Source organism: Vitis vinifera, chromosome 19 (genome assembly GCF_030704535.1).
Source record: "Vitis vinifera cultivar Pinot Noir 40024 chromosome 19, ASM3070453v1".
Classification (NCBI taxonomy): Eukaryota; Viridiplantae; Streptophyta; class Magnoliopsida; order Vitales; family Vitaceae; genus Vitis; species Vitis vinifera.
The window spans coordinates 26,743,085-26,758,541 of NC_081823.1; the positions used below are offsets into that span (position 1 = coordinate 26,743,085).

The following is a 15,457-nucleotide window of genomic DNA, read 5'->3' on the forward strand; positions in this document are numbered from 1 at the left end:
TAAGAATAATATCGACCATTGAATAGAAAAGTTTAATGGTCAGACCAACAATTGAACTGTAGTCTAATAAATGACATCATAAATATATAATTTATATGTTATTGAAATTAAAAATAATTATAAGAAATAAAAAAGATGAATTCTACCAAAATTTTATCAACATCTCTTCTATTTTTTTTTGAGTTTTTTCACAAACTTTTTTACTTGTAAAAGTCACCATATATAATATCTATAACACAATATAAGATTTTGCACCTTCATCAATATAAATCAACATAATATTTACCAAAATATATATTGAGATATGGTATCTTTTAGCAAATGCTAGACAAATTACAACAAAACCACCACATCAACCCTGTTGTTGTATAATGATCATCAACAATGCCCAATTGGCTACTCCTTTCAATGTGGCGCAGTGAGGAACTAATGTTTACAAATCTTTCTACATCATACCATATTTTCTCATCATCAATTACCAAGGCATGCCAAAAGAAATGGATGATCAAACAGAATAAAGATAATAAAATAATAATATTATTTCATAATCATTAAACAATTGTATAAATACAATGCTGCAACTCTATAATTGCTCTGCATTGATAGAATTTTTTTAATCATCATCTAATTTTTGCCTTTGAATAAGTTGATGACGACTACAACAATACGAACAAATGCATGCATTACTTTCTCTGGAGAGAATACAAATCACTATACTAGTAATCAAAAGCTAAATCTCAGTAAAAATCATTAGTTGTTGGGCTTGAGAAAGTTCATTCCTATGTACTCCTTTTTCTTGACCACTAGAAACATGAAATGTGGATAAAAGTTTAGTAGAATCAACATTCAAGCATATAATATTTTAAGATGAGGGTTTTTAATAAAATCCTCACACTAAAGCTAAACAATAAACATTAACAATAAAGATATTGATTTTGGAATAATAAATTGAGAAACGAGAACACCATTTTTCAATCAATCCTTGGTCAACAATGAATCAAAGAACATCAAAATAATAATAAGGCATCATTAGTTATCCTCCAATCTCCAACTTCTACATTAATCGTTGATCATTAACTCAATTGCATGAAGAATAAGCCATTAACAAGAAACCAAGAATTAGAGATTTTGAAACACAGACCAAGCAAAGGGGTGAAGTGGTGAAAAAAAAACTAATTTGAAATGACATCGTTTGTCTTTAAGCAACATCAAAACTATGTCATTTTGATTGAAATTTTTTTGAAATGCTATACATAGCATTGGATTGTCTCGTTCTTGAAGAATTGTCCAGTTTAAATAGTTTATTAGTCCAATTGTGGATTCAAGTAGTTTGAGACTAGTTCAACTTGAAAACAACTCAAACAAGCCACCTAGATTGAAAAGTTTGTTGGAAGACGATTGGACCACTAAGTTCGGTTTAGTTTTTAAAACATAACTAAAAACAAAAATTAATGAAAAATAATAAAAAAAATACTTTCAAATGATAATACCAAATCAAAGTCTTTATTCTCTATAAATATTTTTGTATGATAAACTAACAATAAAAGATCAAAGTTTGGTAAAAAAAATTTCAGGTTTGAGTCGCTTTATAGAATAACTAATTTTCACTAACTTGGTGAAAATTCTAGGTCATTGGTCTATGTATTGGTCTCACTTATGGCCCTTATGCTCATAGGACTATATTGCATGAGTGTTTAAAAGAGGAATTGAGTGAAGTTATTTCAATTTTTAATTGAAAACACTAGGGTCATCACAAGAGCATATTCAAAATTTAGATGAGTTAACTCAATGGCTAAGATCCCCATCAAATTCCCACAAAAAATCTTTTATAATTTCATTGATTGGGCCATCGGTCTAGATATAGGACCCAATGACAACTAGATGGATGCCATGCAATAAACCTTGTCTTCTTTCTTTCACAAACCTTCTTGTGAGTAGGACTCCAAAAACCACAATGATGACATAGATTGAAAAGACAAGACCCCATGTTTGTCTTTCTATATGGACTGAGATGGTGCGACCTTTTCAGAAGATTGGAACAGTTGAAGCATGACTCAACTCCACATTAGGAATATGAAACCTTCCATTCTATTCTTTTGTATTTCAATCATGTTTGGTGTCCTTTGCCCATATAAGGGCATATCGTGTGTATGCCAATAGAGGGCAATTTGGAAGAATAACCCTCCAATGAGTCTTATTATATTTTAGGATTCTTGTTTGTATCAATTTGCTTATTCTCCATACAGTTCTTCTCATCGTAAGATATTTATATGTCAAACTATTTATCCTCCATGGTGTTTTATTTTGTTAAATTTTGTGTTTTTTCTTTGTTGATCTTAGACTGCTACCACCCTTAGGTATTGGTTTCTTGCTAGATCTTTATACATATGTTAATATTCATACACAATTTTTTTTTTTTTTACTTTGGTAATATTTTTTTTAAAAGATACTTAAAATTGATTTAATTGAATGGGAAAGAAATAAATTTTATTTAATGTATTTGGGATTTCAAAGCAAGTCGAAAAAATTATCATTTATATTAGAAATTTGCTTATATTACTCTAACATGATAAAACAAAAAGACTATGTTCGGTTGACAGGATAAGATAAAATATGATATGTCTATTTAAGGATATTATATCTTATTGAATAAAAAATATTTATTCTAGACATCTAATAATATAAAATCTTGTAAACATGATTTTCAATAAATATGATATACATCATCATTGGATAGGATATGATTTTCAATGAGATATGATATTATTAAATTAACATATCTTATAAATAAGATATTTTAAGATAGTATATCCAATGTGATATATTATATTTATATAATTTGTAAAATAAATAAAATTAATATAAAATATATATTATTTTTATTGTTTAAATATGATTTATAATAATTTTTTATTATTATAATTTATAACAATTTTTTATTTATTTTATAAAACGAGTATATAAAAAAATAAAAAATTTGATAAAAAATAAATTTATGATATATGAGATTAGCCCATATTTTAACATGAAATTAATATATTCTATGTGGAAAGGGTAAAAAAAAAAAGTAGATAACTTATGCTATCCTATCATTAATCAAATATAAATGTAATATTTTTTCTTTTATTTTGTCGTTATATTTCGTAAATTTGGGAAAGGGGAAAAAATTATATATATTCAGGAACGCGTATGGCACGTGCTATTCCTCAGGCCGAGTGGAACTGAAGGCCAAAAGGCTAGAACGATCAAATTTAACGTCCGAGGAAATTGGGGGCCTCTTTGTTTTCTCGAGAAAATTTGGAGAGAAAGAGCGAGAAAGGGGAGAAACCCAAAACCTTCCATACTTTAACCCTAGAATCCACCAACGGTCGCTTGTAGCGCAGTTCCACAATCGGAGCGATATCTGGAGAAGCTGTGGTTGGGAGAAATGGGGCAGCCATCGGTGCCACCACCTCTAACACCGCCGGCGCCACCGCTGATGGGAGGCGGAGGTGGTGGAGGATGCCAAGTCCGGTGCGCGGGATGCCGCATGATCTTGACGGTGGGAGCCGGGCTGACGGAGTTCGTGTGCCCTACGTGCCAATTGCCGCAGATGTTGCCGCCAGAGCTGGTGAGCAGAACCCACCTCCCGCCGGTGCCGGCTCACGGCATCGATCCTACCAAGATCCAGCTTCCCTGCGCTCACTGCAAGGCGATACTTAATGTTCCGCATGGTCTCTCTAGGTTTGCATGTCCGCAGTGTGGGATTGACCTCGCCGTCGATGTTTCTAAGCTCAAGCAGTTCTTCCCTCCACGCCCTCCTCCCGAGGAAGTGAATGAGGTCTCCGTTACTCTCTTTCTCTGTTTAATTTGTTGCCTTTGGAACTCCCTAACGCGGTGTTTGATTGCCTTGGTTGCCTATAAATCATATAAAATGAAATACAATTTGGAATTATGGTTTAGGGCTATTGAATTTTGCATCTTATGGCATGAACTTCATTGGCAACATTGTGCAAAAGCAATGCCAATGGAGTCTTAGCTGGAGTTTTTGGTGATTTGGTGTTGGCTATTTGTTGCTGTTATAAATCGATTTTGTAACAGAATGGAGGTTGACAAGTGTCCAAGGATGCTATGGAGCTTGGAGAAAAGCATAATGCGGAAGCCTTCCATAAATAGTTTCCTGCCTACATCTTTTTCTCCAACTCAGTCACATTTTATGAGGCCCAAGAGGGGAGATGATTATGCCTAGTACGGAGGGATATGAGTGGCCTAAAGTCAAGTAGTACCATTTCGTAAAAGTAAAAATGAAAATGAAAGGACCCTTGGTCAATTGATGGACTGTAAATGAATAGTTGAATTTATACTCACTCATAAAGGGTGGCAAGCATTAACTGATGCATTTATTTATTGACCTAACTAGAATTACATTGTAAATGATTTTGGACATGGCTGTAGTTAAACCAGTCCAATAGATAAATGAGTTTGGATATACTCATTCAACTTGTGTAAAAACCCTAGAATATAAAAGCAAAAAAGAGAGAAGAAGAATTTACATTAAAGCCTGGATTGTTGTTTTCTTGTCCAAATATCACTTGTCTCATAATGACAGTAATGGGACTGAATGGAATAGTTAGATGTCTCCAGGAACCTTTGCTAAACCTCATCCACTCCTGGTAAAATACCAAAAGTAAATACTCCCCAAAAAATAGCCTCAAACATATCATGCATGTCATTAATCTTCTCTTTCCTCCTCTCTCATGATATCAAAGGCTATCTTAGATAGCTTGAATCAACTGAAGATCATTTTTACAATCCATCCTATTAGTATTCCCAAAGAACTTCGGTTTCTCGCATTTGTTTTCCCTCTTATATCTCTTCTCTCCTAATATCATATTTGTATGAAGTGATTTTCTTGTGCATATAAATGTCCCAACAATTCTCTATGTATAATTTCTTAGTGTGGGTGAGAGTCTATATAGGTTATTGCTCAATGTCCCATTTAGACTTCATTGATTGGTTGAGCTCTAAGTAAAGAGAGAGTATTGTTTTTGGTCTCTCTTTGCTTTGTTTGGCCTTTTGTTGTCTTTCTATACACCATGTATACTTTTGTGTACCCTTTTTTGCTAGTTGCTTTTAATAGAATTGATCTTTGCCTATAAAAGGAAAAAAATAAATATCTTGTGCATTTTCACACCCAATGGAGGTACAACCTATGTGATATGACCTTCTCTATCTTGTGAGCAAGTAGTTTCTTACCATGGCTCAAATCACCACATGGATTGTTTGCACTTGTCGGAGAAAAGGTGGTTGTTGACATCAATCATCATAGTGTTCTTAGGTAATTTTTGCATTGTTCTTAGGTAATTTTTGCGTCTTTATCATTTATCACTATCTAGAGGTTCAACATTCAAAATGTAGTTAAATTTAATTACAACTTGAAGCACAATTGAAAGACTAAAAGTGTATGATTGAAATTACTATAGGGCGTATTGTATTTCTTTATCCTTAATTTAATACATTTGTTGTTTTTTGATAAAAAGAAATTATTATAGTGCATATTTGTTTAATACCTGAAACCTTAATATTAGGCTCTATCCAAAGTTGAGAAGGGCCATTAATGTATAATTGTTTTTTAACTATCTAGGAATTTATAATCCTCAAGCCTTACTTTGGCCTACCCTTAGGAGCTTCTTTTAATTCAATAAGGGTCTGAGACATGATGGAGGAGAGATATCAAAGAAGGCTAATTATGTGGAAGTGACAATATTTATCCCTAAGGGAGGGAGACTCACCTTGATCAGAAGTCCATTATGTAATCTTCTTGTTTATTTGATGTCTCTATTCGTTATCCCAAGAAAGCGAGTTTAAGATTGGAGTAGATCCAAAGAAACTTCTTTGGGATGGGGTTGAGTTTGGAAAAAATCCTCATATGGTAAATTAGTCTATGGTTTGCTTGGAAAAAAGTATGAGGGCCTTAACATTGGAAATCTCTTTGCTCTAAATAAGGTTTTCTTTGGCAAGTGGATTTGGAGATTCATAATTGAGAGGGATTCCCTATGGAAATGTGTTATAGCTTAAAAGTTTGAGAAAGAAGAAGGGGGATGGTGTTCAAGGGTTGTGAGAGATGGTTATGGGGTGGGTGTGGAAGGTAATTAGAATTGGGTGGAATCTATCAAGGGCAGTTCTCATTTAATGATTGACAATGAAAGAAGGAATGATAGATGGTGTGGACACTTATCTTTAGAGGAGACATTTTCGTCATTATTTTCTATAGCCACAACTAAGGATTTATGGTAGCAGAGGCTTGGAAGCAAGTTAGGTAAAGAGGTTGGTGGATCCCACACTTGTTAAGACAGTTCCATGATTAGGAGCTCGGAGGAGTGACAACAGTTTTTTAGAACCTGCATATGAGTTTGGTTAAGAGAGATGAGAATGATAGGGTGGGGTGAAAAAAGTCCAAGTGTGGCTAGTTCTCTGTCAAATCCTTGTATGACTCCTGAGTTTAAGGAAGAAGAAGGCCTTTTCCATAAGAATAGCGTGGAATTCCTAGGCTTGCATGGGAAGCAATATGAGGACTAATTTTGGCGATTGATCAACTTAAAAGAAAGGGAAGGATAATGTCAAGTAGATGCTATATGTCTAAAATAGAAGAAGAATCAATGGATCATTTGCTCCTACATTGCCCTAAAGTAAGTATCTTGTGACAACTGGCGTTCTCTCTGTTTGATATATGGTGGGTAATTCACTCTATAGTAAGAGGACCTCTATTGAGTTGACATGGATCTTTCATGGGAAAGAAATACAAAAAAGCTTGGAGGGTAACTCCTTTGTGTCTATTTTAGATGTTGTGGAAGGAAATGAACAAAAGAGTCTTTGAGGACTTGGAACAATCAAAACAAACAATTAAACTCTCTTTTATGAATACTTTTTTTGGAATGGGTTAGACTATATACATATAAATTTTGTTAGGTAAAGAAGAATTATATTATAAGTGCCTACCAAAAGGCGCAAAAAAGTATACATGGGTATACAAGGCGTCTAAGGCCAAAAGAAGTAGAGGGGGCACAAGAAACACCACTCTTGTCTTGTTCAGAGTTCGACTAATTAATAAAATCCATCAAAGGCAAGGAACATTCTCCTATGTGCACCTTAACCCATTCCTAAAAATTGTATATAAAGGATTGTTTAATTGCTTGATTTGTATTTTTGATGTTTTTGAAATCTCTCATGTTTCTCTTCTTCCATATAGTTCAAAATAAACATAAAGGAGTTGCTCTTTATACTTTCTTTCTCTTCTTCTCTACAATGAATCCATGCAAACTTAGAATGCGTCCCCCCCCCACCCCCCCAAAAAAAAATAAAACAAAAAAAAAAAGAAAAAAAGAATCCATGCCAGCTTAGAAGGACATTCTTGATTAAGGATAACATTAGCCATTCAACACCAAATAGAGCGTAAATTAATTGCCATAACATGGCTGCTTTGTAATAATGAAGAAGGATATGATCCGCTACTTCTTTGTCCCCTTTTTATACAAATAACACCTGCTTGACAACCTCTAACCTCTCCTTTTTAGGTGATTCAAAGTCAAAGTTCTTACCAAGAGGCTTCCTAACCAAACAGATTGACCGTCACTAGGACCTAAGGGCCACACATGCTAGATGGAAACTCCTCCATTCTATAACTTGTTAAGGTGGAATAAAAAGGATTTAATTGTAACTTGTAAGTTTTTCAGTCTTTGAAACTCGCCAAACCATGGTATCCTCTACATCCCTTCCAATCATCTGCCCTTGCAATCTCCTTAAAAGTGCCTTCACCTCTCCCAGCTCCTAGTCATTATTTTGTCTTATGAACAAAGGATTCTAACAACCTCCCTTGCCTCTTTGCTCCCACAATTAGTAAACTCAAGCATCTTTTGTAGAGGCCATAGAGAACAACTCAGGAAAGGCCTCTTCTAGGGACTTATCACCACACCACCCATCCAAAATTTCACCTTCCTACTACTTCCCAACTTAAACCTAACCCTTTTATTAAAGCCCCTCCCACCCACTTCTGAAAGCCTTCCATAACCATCCCTTAAAGCTCTTGAACATCAACACCCCCTTTTCTACCCCTTACTTCTCTATAATCACATGCTTCCAAAGGGAATATAATCAAATGCAAATCTCCAACACCACTTTCCAAGGAGTGCCTTGTTTAGAATTGATAAATTTCTTATGCCCAAATCCTCGCTCTTTTTCTCCATGCATGCTGTTAACCAGTTCATTAGATGAGGCCTTCTTTGAGGCTCACCTCCTCTTGTAGGAAGTCTCTTTGAATCTTTTTCAATCTTAAGCTCACCTTGCTTAGGATAACAAATAAAGACATGAAGCAAATTGGTAAGCTAGAAAGGGCGCTTGTAACCAAAAATCATTTTTCCTCCTTTTGACAAGTGCTATCTCTTTCACATAGCAAGTTCTTTCCACATAGCGAGTTGTTTTTGAAATCTTTCCTGCACTACATCCGAAACTTGTAATGATTTGAAGGGAGATCCCAAAAGGAGGCCTAAGTAGGTGGTGGGTAAGGAACAGATTCTGCAACCTAGCACCCTAGCTAGCTCCTCTGAATCAGTAACCTGTTCCATTGGGATCAACACACTCTTTTCTAAACTTTTCTATATTAATTTTTAAACTTGAGATTGCTTCAAACCACATGAAGCCCAAGTCAAGTACTCTATATGCTCCTTGTTGGAATCACAAAGAATATTATCAACAAAGAAATGATGGGACACTTCCATACCCTTTTCTCCTCTCCCACTAGTCCAAAACCCTTTATAAAACCTCATTCCTTAGCCTTTTTAGTATGTAGGAGACCATCTCCATTGCTGTAATGAAAAGATAAAGAGGAAAGAGGGTCGCTTGGTCTTAAGCCTCTAGAGCTCTGGAAGAAGCTTGCTGGGGTCCCCCATTAATCAAAACTGAGAAGCCAGCCAAAGAGATACATTACCTCATGCATCTTATCTACTTAGCACTAAATCACATTTTTTCCATAACTATTGGCAAAAAGTCCCAATTCACATGATCATAAGTCTTCACAATATCCATCTTAGAAATTATCCCACTCTCCAAACCTTTTAGCCTTGAGTTAAAGTTTTCATTTGCTATGATCATTGCATCTAAAATTTGTCTCCCTTCAGCAAACGCATGCTGAAAATTGGATACTACTTTTTCTACCACTTTATTTAGTTTATTAGCCAAGACAGTTAGGAGCTTGTAAAGTTCTCCCACCAAACTGATAGAGCATAAGTCTTTCAAACTTTTTGCTCCCCCTTTTAACCCATTGAACTTTGCAAAAAAAAAAAAAAAAAAAAAGCCATTACATTGTTCTTAACAAAGTCCCAATAAATGCCAAAGAAAAAACATCCAAACCTTGGGCTTTATCCTTTCTCAGGGTGGAAAGAGTTGGGAGAACCTCTTCCTCAGGGAAAGGTCTCTTAAGACCCTTTAATCTTTGCTGCCTAATGAGAAGAAAGACATCCCACTAATTCTCGATCTCTAATCCTTTGACTTGGGCAAAATATTCCGAAAAGCATTGATCACCCCTTCCTTTACCTCTACTTCCTTAGAAAGCCTTCCCTCGTTCACTTTATTTAAAGCCAAATAATTCCTTCTCTAGGCATTTGCCGATTTGTGAAAGAATTTAGATTTTTTATGTTCTTTCAACCACAATTCTCTTGATTTTTGCCTTAAGAGATCTCTTCCATTACTACCCACTTTGTGAACTCTTCCACAATAGCTCACTTGGCCTTGCTCTCCTCTTTTGAAAGACTCAATTTCCTTTCTTTTGCATCCCAGAATCCAATCTGGTTGAGAGTTGTAGCTTCATTAGTGGAAACATACCCCACCACCTCTCTATTCCAAACTTTCAAAATCGGCTTCAATGCCTAGAGTTTATTAGCTAGGATGTGGCTAAACCACTAAAATTGTAGCCTTCCCACTATCTTCTAACTTTTAAAACCTTCCACTTTCAACCACTTTTTCAAAACAAAAAAGCGTTTTTCCACTCCCTATCCCTCCTACATCTAATAAAATAGGGGCATGTTTAGAAGCAGGTTTAGGTAACACACTTTGGGTTAGACATTTGAAATGGCTCTCCCACACTTTTGAAGCAAGGAAATGATTCAGCCTAGTAGAGGACCGATTATTATGGCCTCCACATAAAGTAAAAAGCCCCCTGCAAGAGGAAGATCCCTCAATTGAAGCTCATAAATGATTTCCACAATATGCCTCCTTGCAGCTGAGTTTCTCAAGCAATTTTTCTCTTCCCTCGGGAATTTGATGACATTGAAATCCCCTCTAATACACCAGAGTTCACTCCACCTAATATTGCCTAGTTCTAACCACATCACCTCTCTTTCTCTATTAAAGACCGGCCCATACAGTCCAAAAAACACCTAAACAAAATTATCCTTGTAGTTCTTAAACTGATGTGAAAGAGAGAATGCCTTACTTCCATATCCAGAATTTTCAGCATCCTACAGTCCTAAAAAACTAGAATATGCCCTACTTGACCCTTAGCTTCCACATTGCCCCATTTCAAGAATCTGCAAGCAAACAAGGTCCACCCTCTGCGATCTGAGAGCTTTTCCCACTCCTACTCCCTTTTCCTAACGCCAAATCATAGTTGATAGAGCACTTTAGCTTGTGTAATTCCCTTTGAAATTTGGATCCAGGGCCAAATTGTATATATATGATCATTCCTTGACCATGATAGGCTCTATAGATTGACAGCTCAAAGTAAGGAGAGACAGTTTGCTTTTGTTCTTCTCTCTTCCTCTTGTGTGCCTCTTTTGGTGAAAAATTTATACATCTTCATTGTGCCATTTGCTTAGGCACTTTTAATATATATTTTCTCCTTTTGCCTACACCCCCTCGAAAGATAAAAAAAAAAAAGAAGAAAGAAAACTATCTAAGAATTATAGAAAAGCTTTGGGTCAATGCTAGGATCTTTGAGTCCACGAGGTCCGATGGATGGAGTCTAGGATAAGATTCTCTTTTCACCTCTTTATGTTGGTGTTGGTGACTAAAGAGTTCTTGGGACTCCTTTCAGCATTAATTTGATGGATTAGGCTGTATTTTTTTTGAGGAGCTATAGGAGAGCCTATACTGAGGTAATGAATTCCTCCCCTTTTAGGAAGGGCCCTAAACATAGATCACAACTTGGGTAGGTTTATTCAAGTTAAAAGTCAAAGTTGGACTGAATTTTTTGAGCTTATCCCAACTTAGCCTAACCCAATCTACAACTCCAAATGCCAAACTTGAGCTTATTTTAGGAGCTCAAATTAGGCTTGATTGGTTTCAAGATGATTTAGTGGTATAGGTTACACTAAAAGAGAAGCAAACTAGAGAGGAAAAAACATAGAGAGGGTTGGATGTGATTGCTTGACGATAAACAACAACACTCAATAGAGATGACAATCATGAATAGCAATGTTGATAACAAACAGTGGTGGTGCTGGTGATAGAAATGAGGTTGTTTGACAGTGCGGGTTTTGAGGGCTGAATGAGAAATAGAAAAACCTAAGAGAGAAGTAAGAACAACAAATGGTGCATACTATGTAGGGGGAGTGGAGAGATGAGTGACCATCTGTTTCTACATTGTCTATTTATTTTGGGGTTGTGGCACAAGCTATTCATATTGGCAGGGATGGTGTGTGTTCAGCCTAGGAGTTATTGTGACATGATGACTATCTCTTATATGGGTTTTGGGAATTCCACTAGAGGCAAGACCCTTTGGAGTATTGCTTGTCTCACTTTGATTTGGATTATGTGGCAAGAGAGGAATGCTAGGATCTTTGAGGACAAATGGAGGACTTAGAGATTTTATGGGATTTATTTCATTTCTTCACTTCTTTTTGGGCCTTTTGTATTGATGATTTTAAAGGCATTCCGATGAATGTCCTTAAGGTCAATTGGCATTTGGCATGTACACTGTGAAAAGAGAGAAAATGGAGAATCCCTAATTATTGTTATTGAAAAACTGTTAATAATACACATTGGACTTGGGTATATATATACATGTTAGTGGGACCCACAATACAATAAGGAAAGAAAAGGAAAAGGAAAAGTAAATAACCTAAATAACTGTACACTATCTAACACTCCCCCTCAAGCTGGAGCATATATGTTATATGCACCAAGCTTGTTACAAATGTATTTAATTCTAGGACCTCTGAGAAATTTAGTAAAAATATCTGCTAGTTGATCATTTGAATTAATAAAACTAGTCGCCACACATCCTGATGCGATCTTCTCTCTAATGAAGTGACAGTCAACTTCAATGTGTTTGGTCTTTTCATGGAAGACTGGATTGGATGCAATATGCAAAGCGGCTTGGTTGTCACAGATGAGCTTCATCTGTTTATCCTTTCCAAATCTCAACTCTCGAAGAAGATGTTTCAGCCATATGAGTTCACATGTTGCCAGAGCCATAGCTCGATACTCGGCTTCAGCACTAGATCTGGCCACTACATCTTGTTTCTTACTCTTCCAGGATATTAGGTTACCTCCAATAAAAACACAATACCCGGAAGTGGAACGTCTATCTGTGGGTGAGTCAGCCCAATCTGCATCTGTGTAACCAACAACCTGGGTATGACCTCTGTTCTCGTACAACACACCTTGGCCTGGTGTGCTTTTGATATATCGAAGAAATCAGTATGTTAGACTGTAAATCGGTATGTCATTCGTGTATAACCCTTTCGCCTGATTCCAAAATTTAAAGCATTTTTTGTAGGCCCAAAGATGAAGCAGAATCTTAGGATCAACTGATTGCGATAACACACTACATAACTGTGCATCTATCTTCCTCCATTGTACTCTGTCAACCTCAGGGATATTCGCCTCTTGCGTAACAAGGTGATCCTCATAACCTTGACCCATAAACCAAAGCTCCACAGAGGCAGATCAGGACAAATAATTTTCACTACCAACCAATTTCTCCGAAGTAATCATAGGAGATCCAGATATGATAGAGGAAAAAATGGAACTTTTAGTAGTCATATCTACTTATCTGGAGAACGAAATATATTTGGATTGAAGAGAGCCTTAATACGGCTTCAGATCGCGGCTGAAAGAAGAAAAACCGAGGATCCGCGGCTGTGAGAGACCAAATAGTAAAGAAAAACAAATGTGGCACTACTGGAAGGGTAGAAGAACACTTCCTAAGACACATGCAGGGCTCGGGGTGGAGAGGAAGTCACCGGAGGTCGCCGGAAAGGCTGTTTAGAGGGCCAACATAGACAAAAAACCCCAAAAAAATGCACTTGCAGGGCTCGGAAGGGACAAGCATAGATGGAGGGTGTCTAGACGGCGTCAGGAGAGGCTGGAGGTGGAAGCGCGTGGCCGGAAAGTGCTCCATGCACCCTCACGCGCCGGCGCGTGAGGTTCAGGACGCCGGAGAAGAAACACGCATGGCCGGCGTGTGGTTAAAAATCTCCCTCCGGTGCCTTGACAAAACTTGAAGATCTCCTCCTTGCGCACCTGATGGTATGGTCGGTGTCGGAAAAGGACTTCGTCGGAAAAAGGTCATCGAAAAAAGGTTGCCGGCGGTGAGGGTTTTTTGATGGCTATACGGTTGATCGGAAAGCTTTACGAGATGGGAAAGGTGATCGGAATGAAACACGGTCACTGAAAGATTTCCCAGAATGGATTCACGGATAAACAAAAAATAATTACGGTTTTTTTTTCTCCCTAGGCTCTGATACCATGTGAAAAGAAAGAAAAGGGAGAATCCCTAATTATTGTTATTAAAAAACTGTTAATAATACACATTGGACTTGGGTATATATATACATGTTAGTGAGACCTACAATACAATAAGGAAAGAAAAGGAGAAGGAAAAGTAAATAACCTAAATAACTGTACACTATCTAACATACACCACTAGGGTAGGGCCAATAATGAAAGGAGCCTAGCCCCTTTTTTATGAGGTGAATTCCTTGTACATTCTTTTGTAATATATCGTTTTTGTAAAAATCTCCTTGTATAGTGGAGGTTTTTAGTGTTTAGATTAGGTTTGTGTATTTGTAGGGAGGATTCCTTATCTTTCTCGTGAACTCTTTACATGTAATTAATACATCTCTTGTTTTTGATAAAAAAAAGTAATAACAACAAATGGTAATTAGTGAATGACAATGCTTATGGTGAGAACATGTTTTCCTTGTACAAGTACATAAACCAAGGTTGTGCCCTTTGTTATGGCACTCTATATATTTATTTCATTTTCTTATAGAAACGGTGGTGATCAAGATACATGACAATATAGAATGGTGAGTCTTTACTTGATTTCATTGATTGGTTGGGGTGTAAATAAGTTGGTGGTTTTTTGTGTTTTCCTTCTCTTTTTTAGCATTTTGGCCATGTATACTTCGTGTATGCTTTTAGGTGTATTTTTTTGGCTTTCTTAATACAATTGCATTTACTTATAAAAAAAAAATAGAGTGGTGAATGGCAATACAAAGGATATTGATAATGGTGGTGGAACTCAAAGAGAGGAGAGAGGAAAGAGAGTTCTTAGGGTTTTTTTTTTTTTTGCATAGATGTTTGTTGTCCATTTGCTAGTAAAGTAATGGTTGAAAATTATAACAAAGTAACGACTAAGGATTGGGTTGCACACATCCTCTTTCTGTGCTCCACTCAAATTGAGGCCAGTTTGTTTTTCTTTTTTTTTCCTTTTCTTTTCTTTTCCAACCAAAACCCAACTTGATGTAAAAGGAAACAAATTTTACAAATTCCACCTGAAAGTTGGACTGGGTCAGGGGGCTTGACTGAGTTTCAGCCCTACTTAAACTCAAGTTCAAGTGGGAATCATTAAAGATCACTAGGACATGTGGTTATCGTTTTTCTCCAAGTAGTTGTTATTAGACACATCTTCATATCAAAAGAAGCTCTTTGGTTGTAACTTTCCAGTTTAGCTTGGTCAGTGGGTCATTGGCAGTATGATCATTTGATTAGGGATATTTTACATTTCTGACATGGACTTTTGGCCTCTTTTAGTTGCCTAGATCGGCTAATCTGGAGGGAACTTTCTGTCTATAACTCTTTTAGGGAAAATAATTATCCTTCTGAGAGCTTATGTGGTTGTTGGTTGGTTTTCTTTTGATTTTCATTTGCTGTTATTGAGGTCTACTCATCCTTTCTTTTTTCAAGTGAAATGTCTTTTCTTATCAAAAAATGCACTTCTAGGAACATTTGACTCATAACGAAATAAAGGTTAAGGACTCATGGACAAGAATTAGAGCAGGGATCTTTGTTTGTACTGTGGATTAATTAGGGGTTACCAATGCCAAAGTATGCTTGGATATTAATTAAATTGGGAGGTACTAATGCCTTAACTTTTGGTACATTTGCAACATTAAATTTGTTTTATTGGTTACTCTTGCTATGCTGCAGTTGATTGTATGAATATTTACAACTCTTCATTGACAAGGAATTGAAAGTA

The 15,457-nt window shown here is 36.3% G+C and overlaps 1 protein-coding gene across 3 annotated transcripts in view; it reads left to right on the top strand.

Moving 5' to 3' along the window:
• The first annotated feature begins 3,208 nt into the window (after positions 1-3,208).
• The window catches only part of LOC100267281 (protein FORGETTER 1), a 71,755-nt gene continuing 59,506 nt past the window's right edge, over positions 3,209-15,457 (top strand). For all 3 annotated transcript variants that reach the window (XR_009465200.1, XM_003634768.4, XM_019217148.2), the window contains exon 1: positions 3,209-3,820. Coding sequence is in view for 2 of the 3 variants with exons in the window: in XM_003634768.4 (XP_003634816.1) it covers positions 3,428-3,820 (393 nt within the window). In the remaining variant the exon portion in view is untranslated. The remainder of the gene's footprint in view (positions 3,821-15,457) is intronic.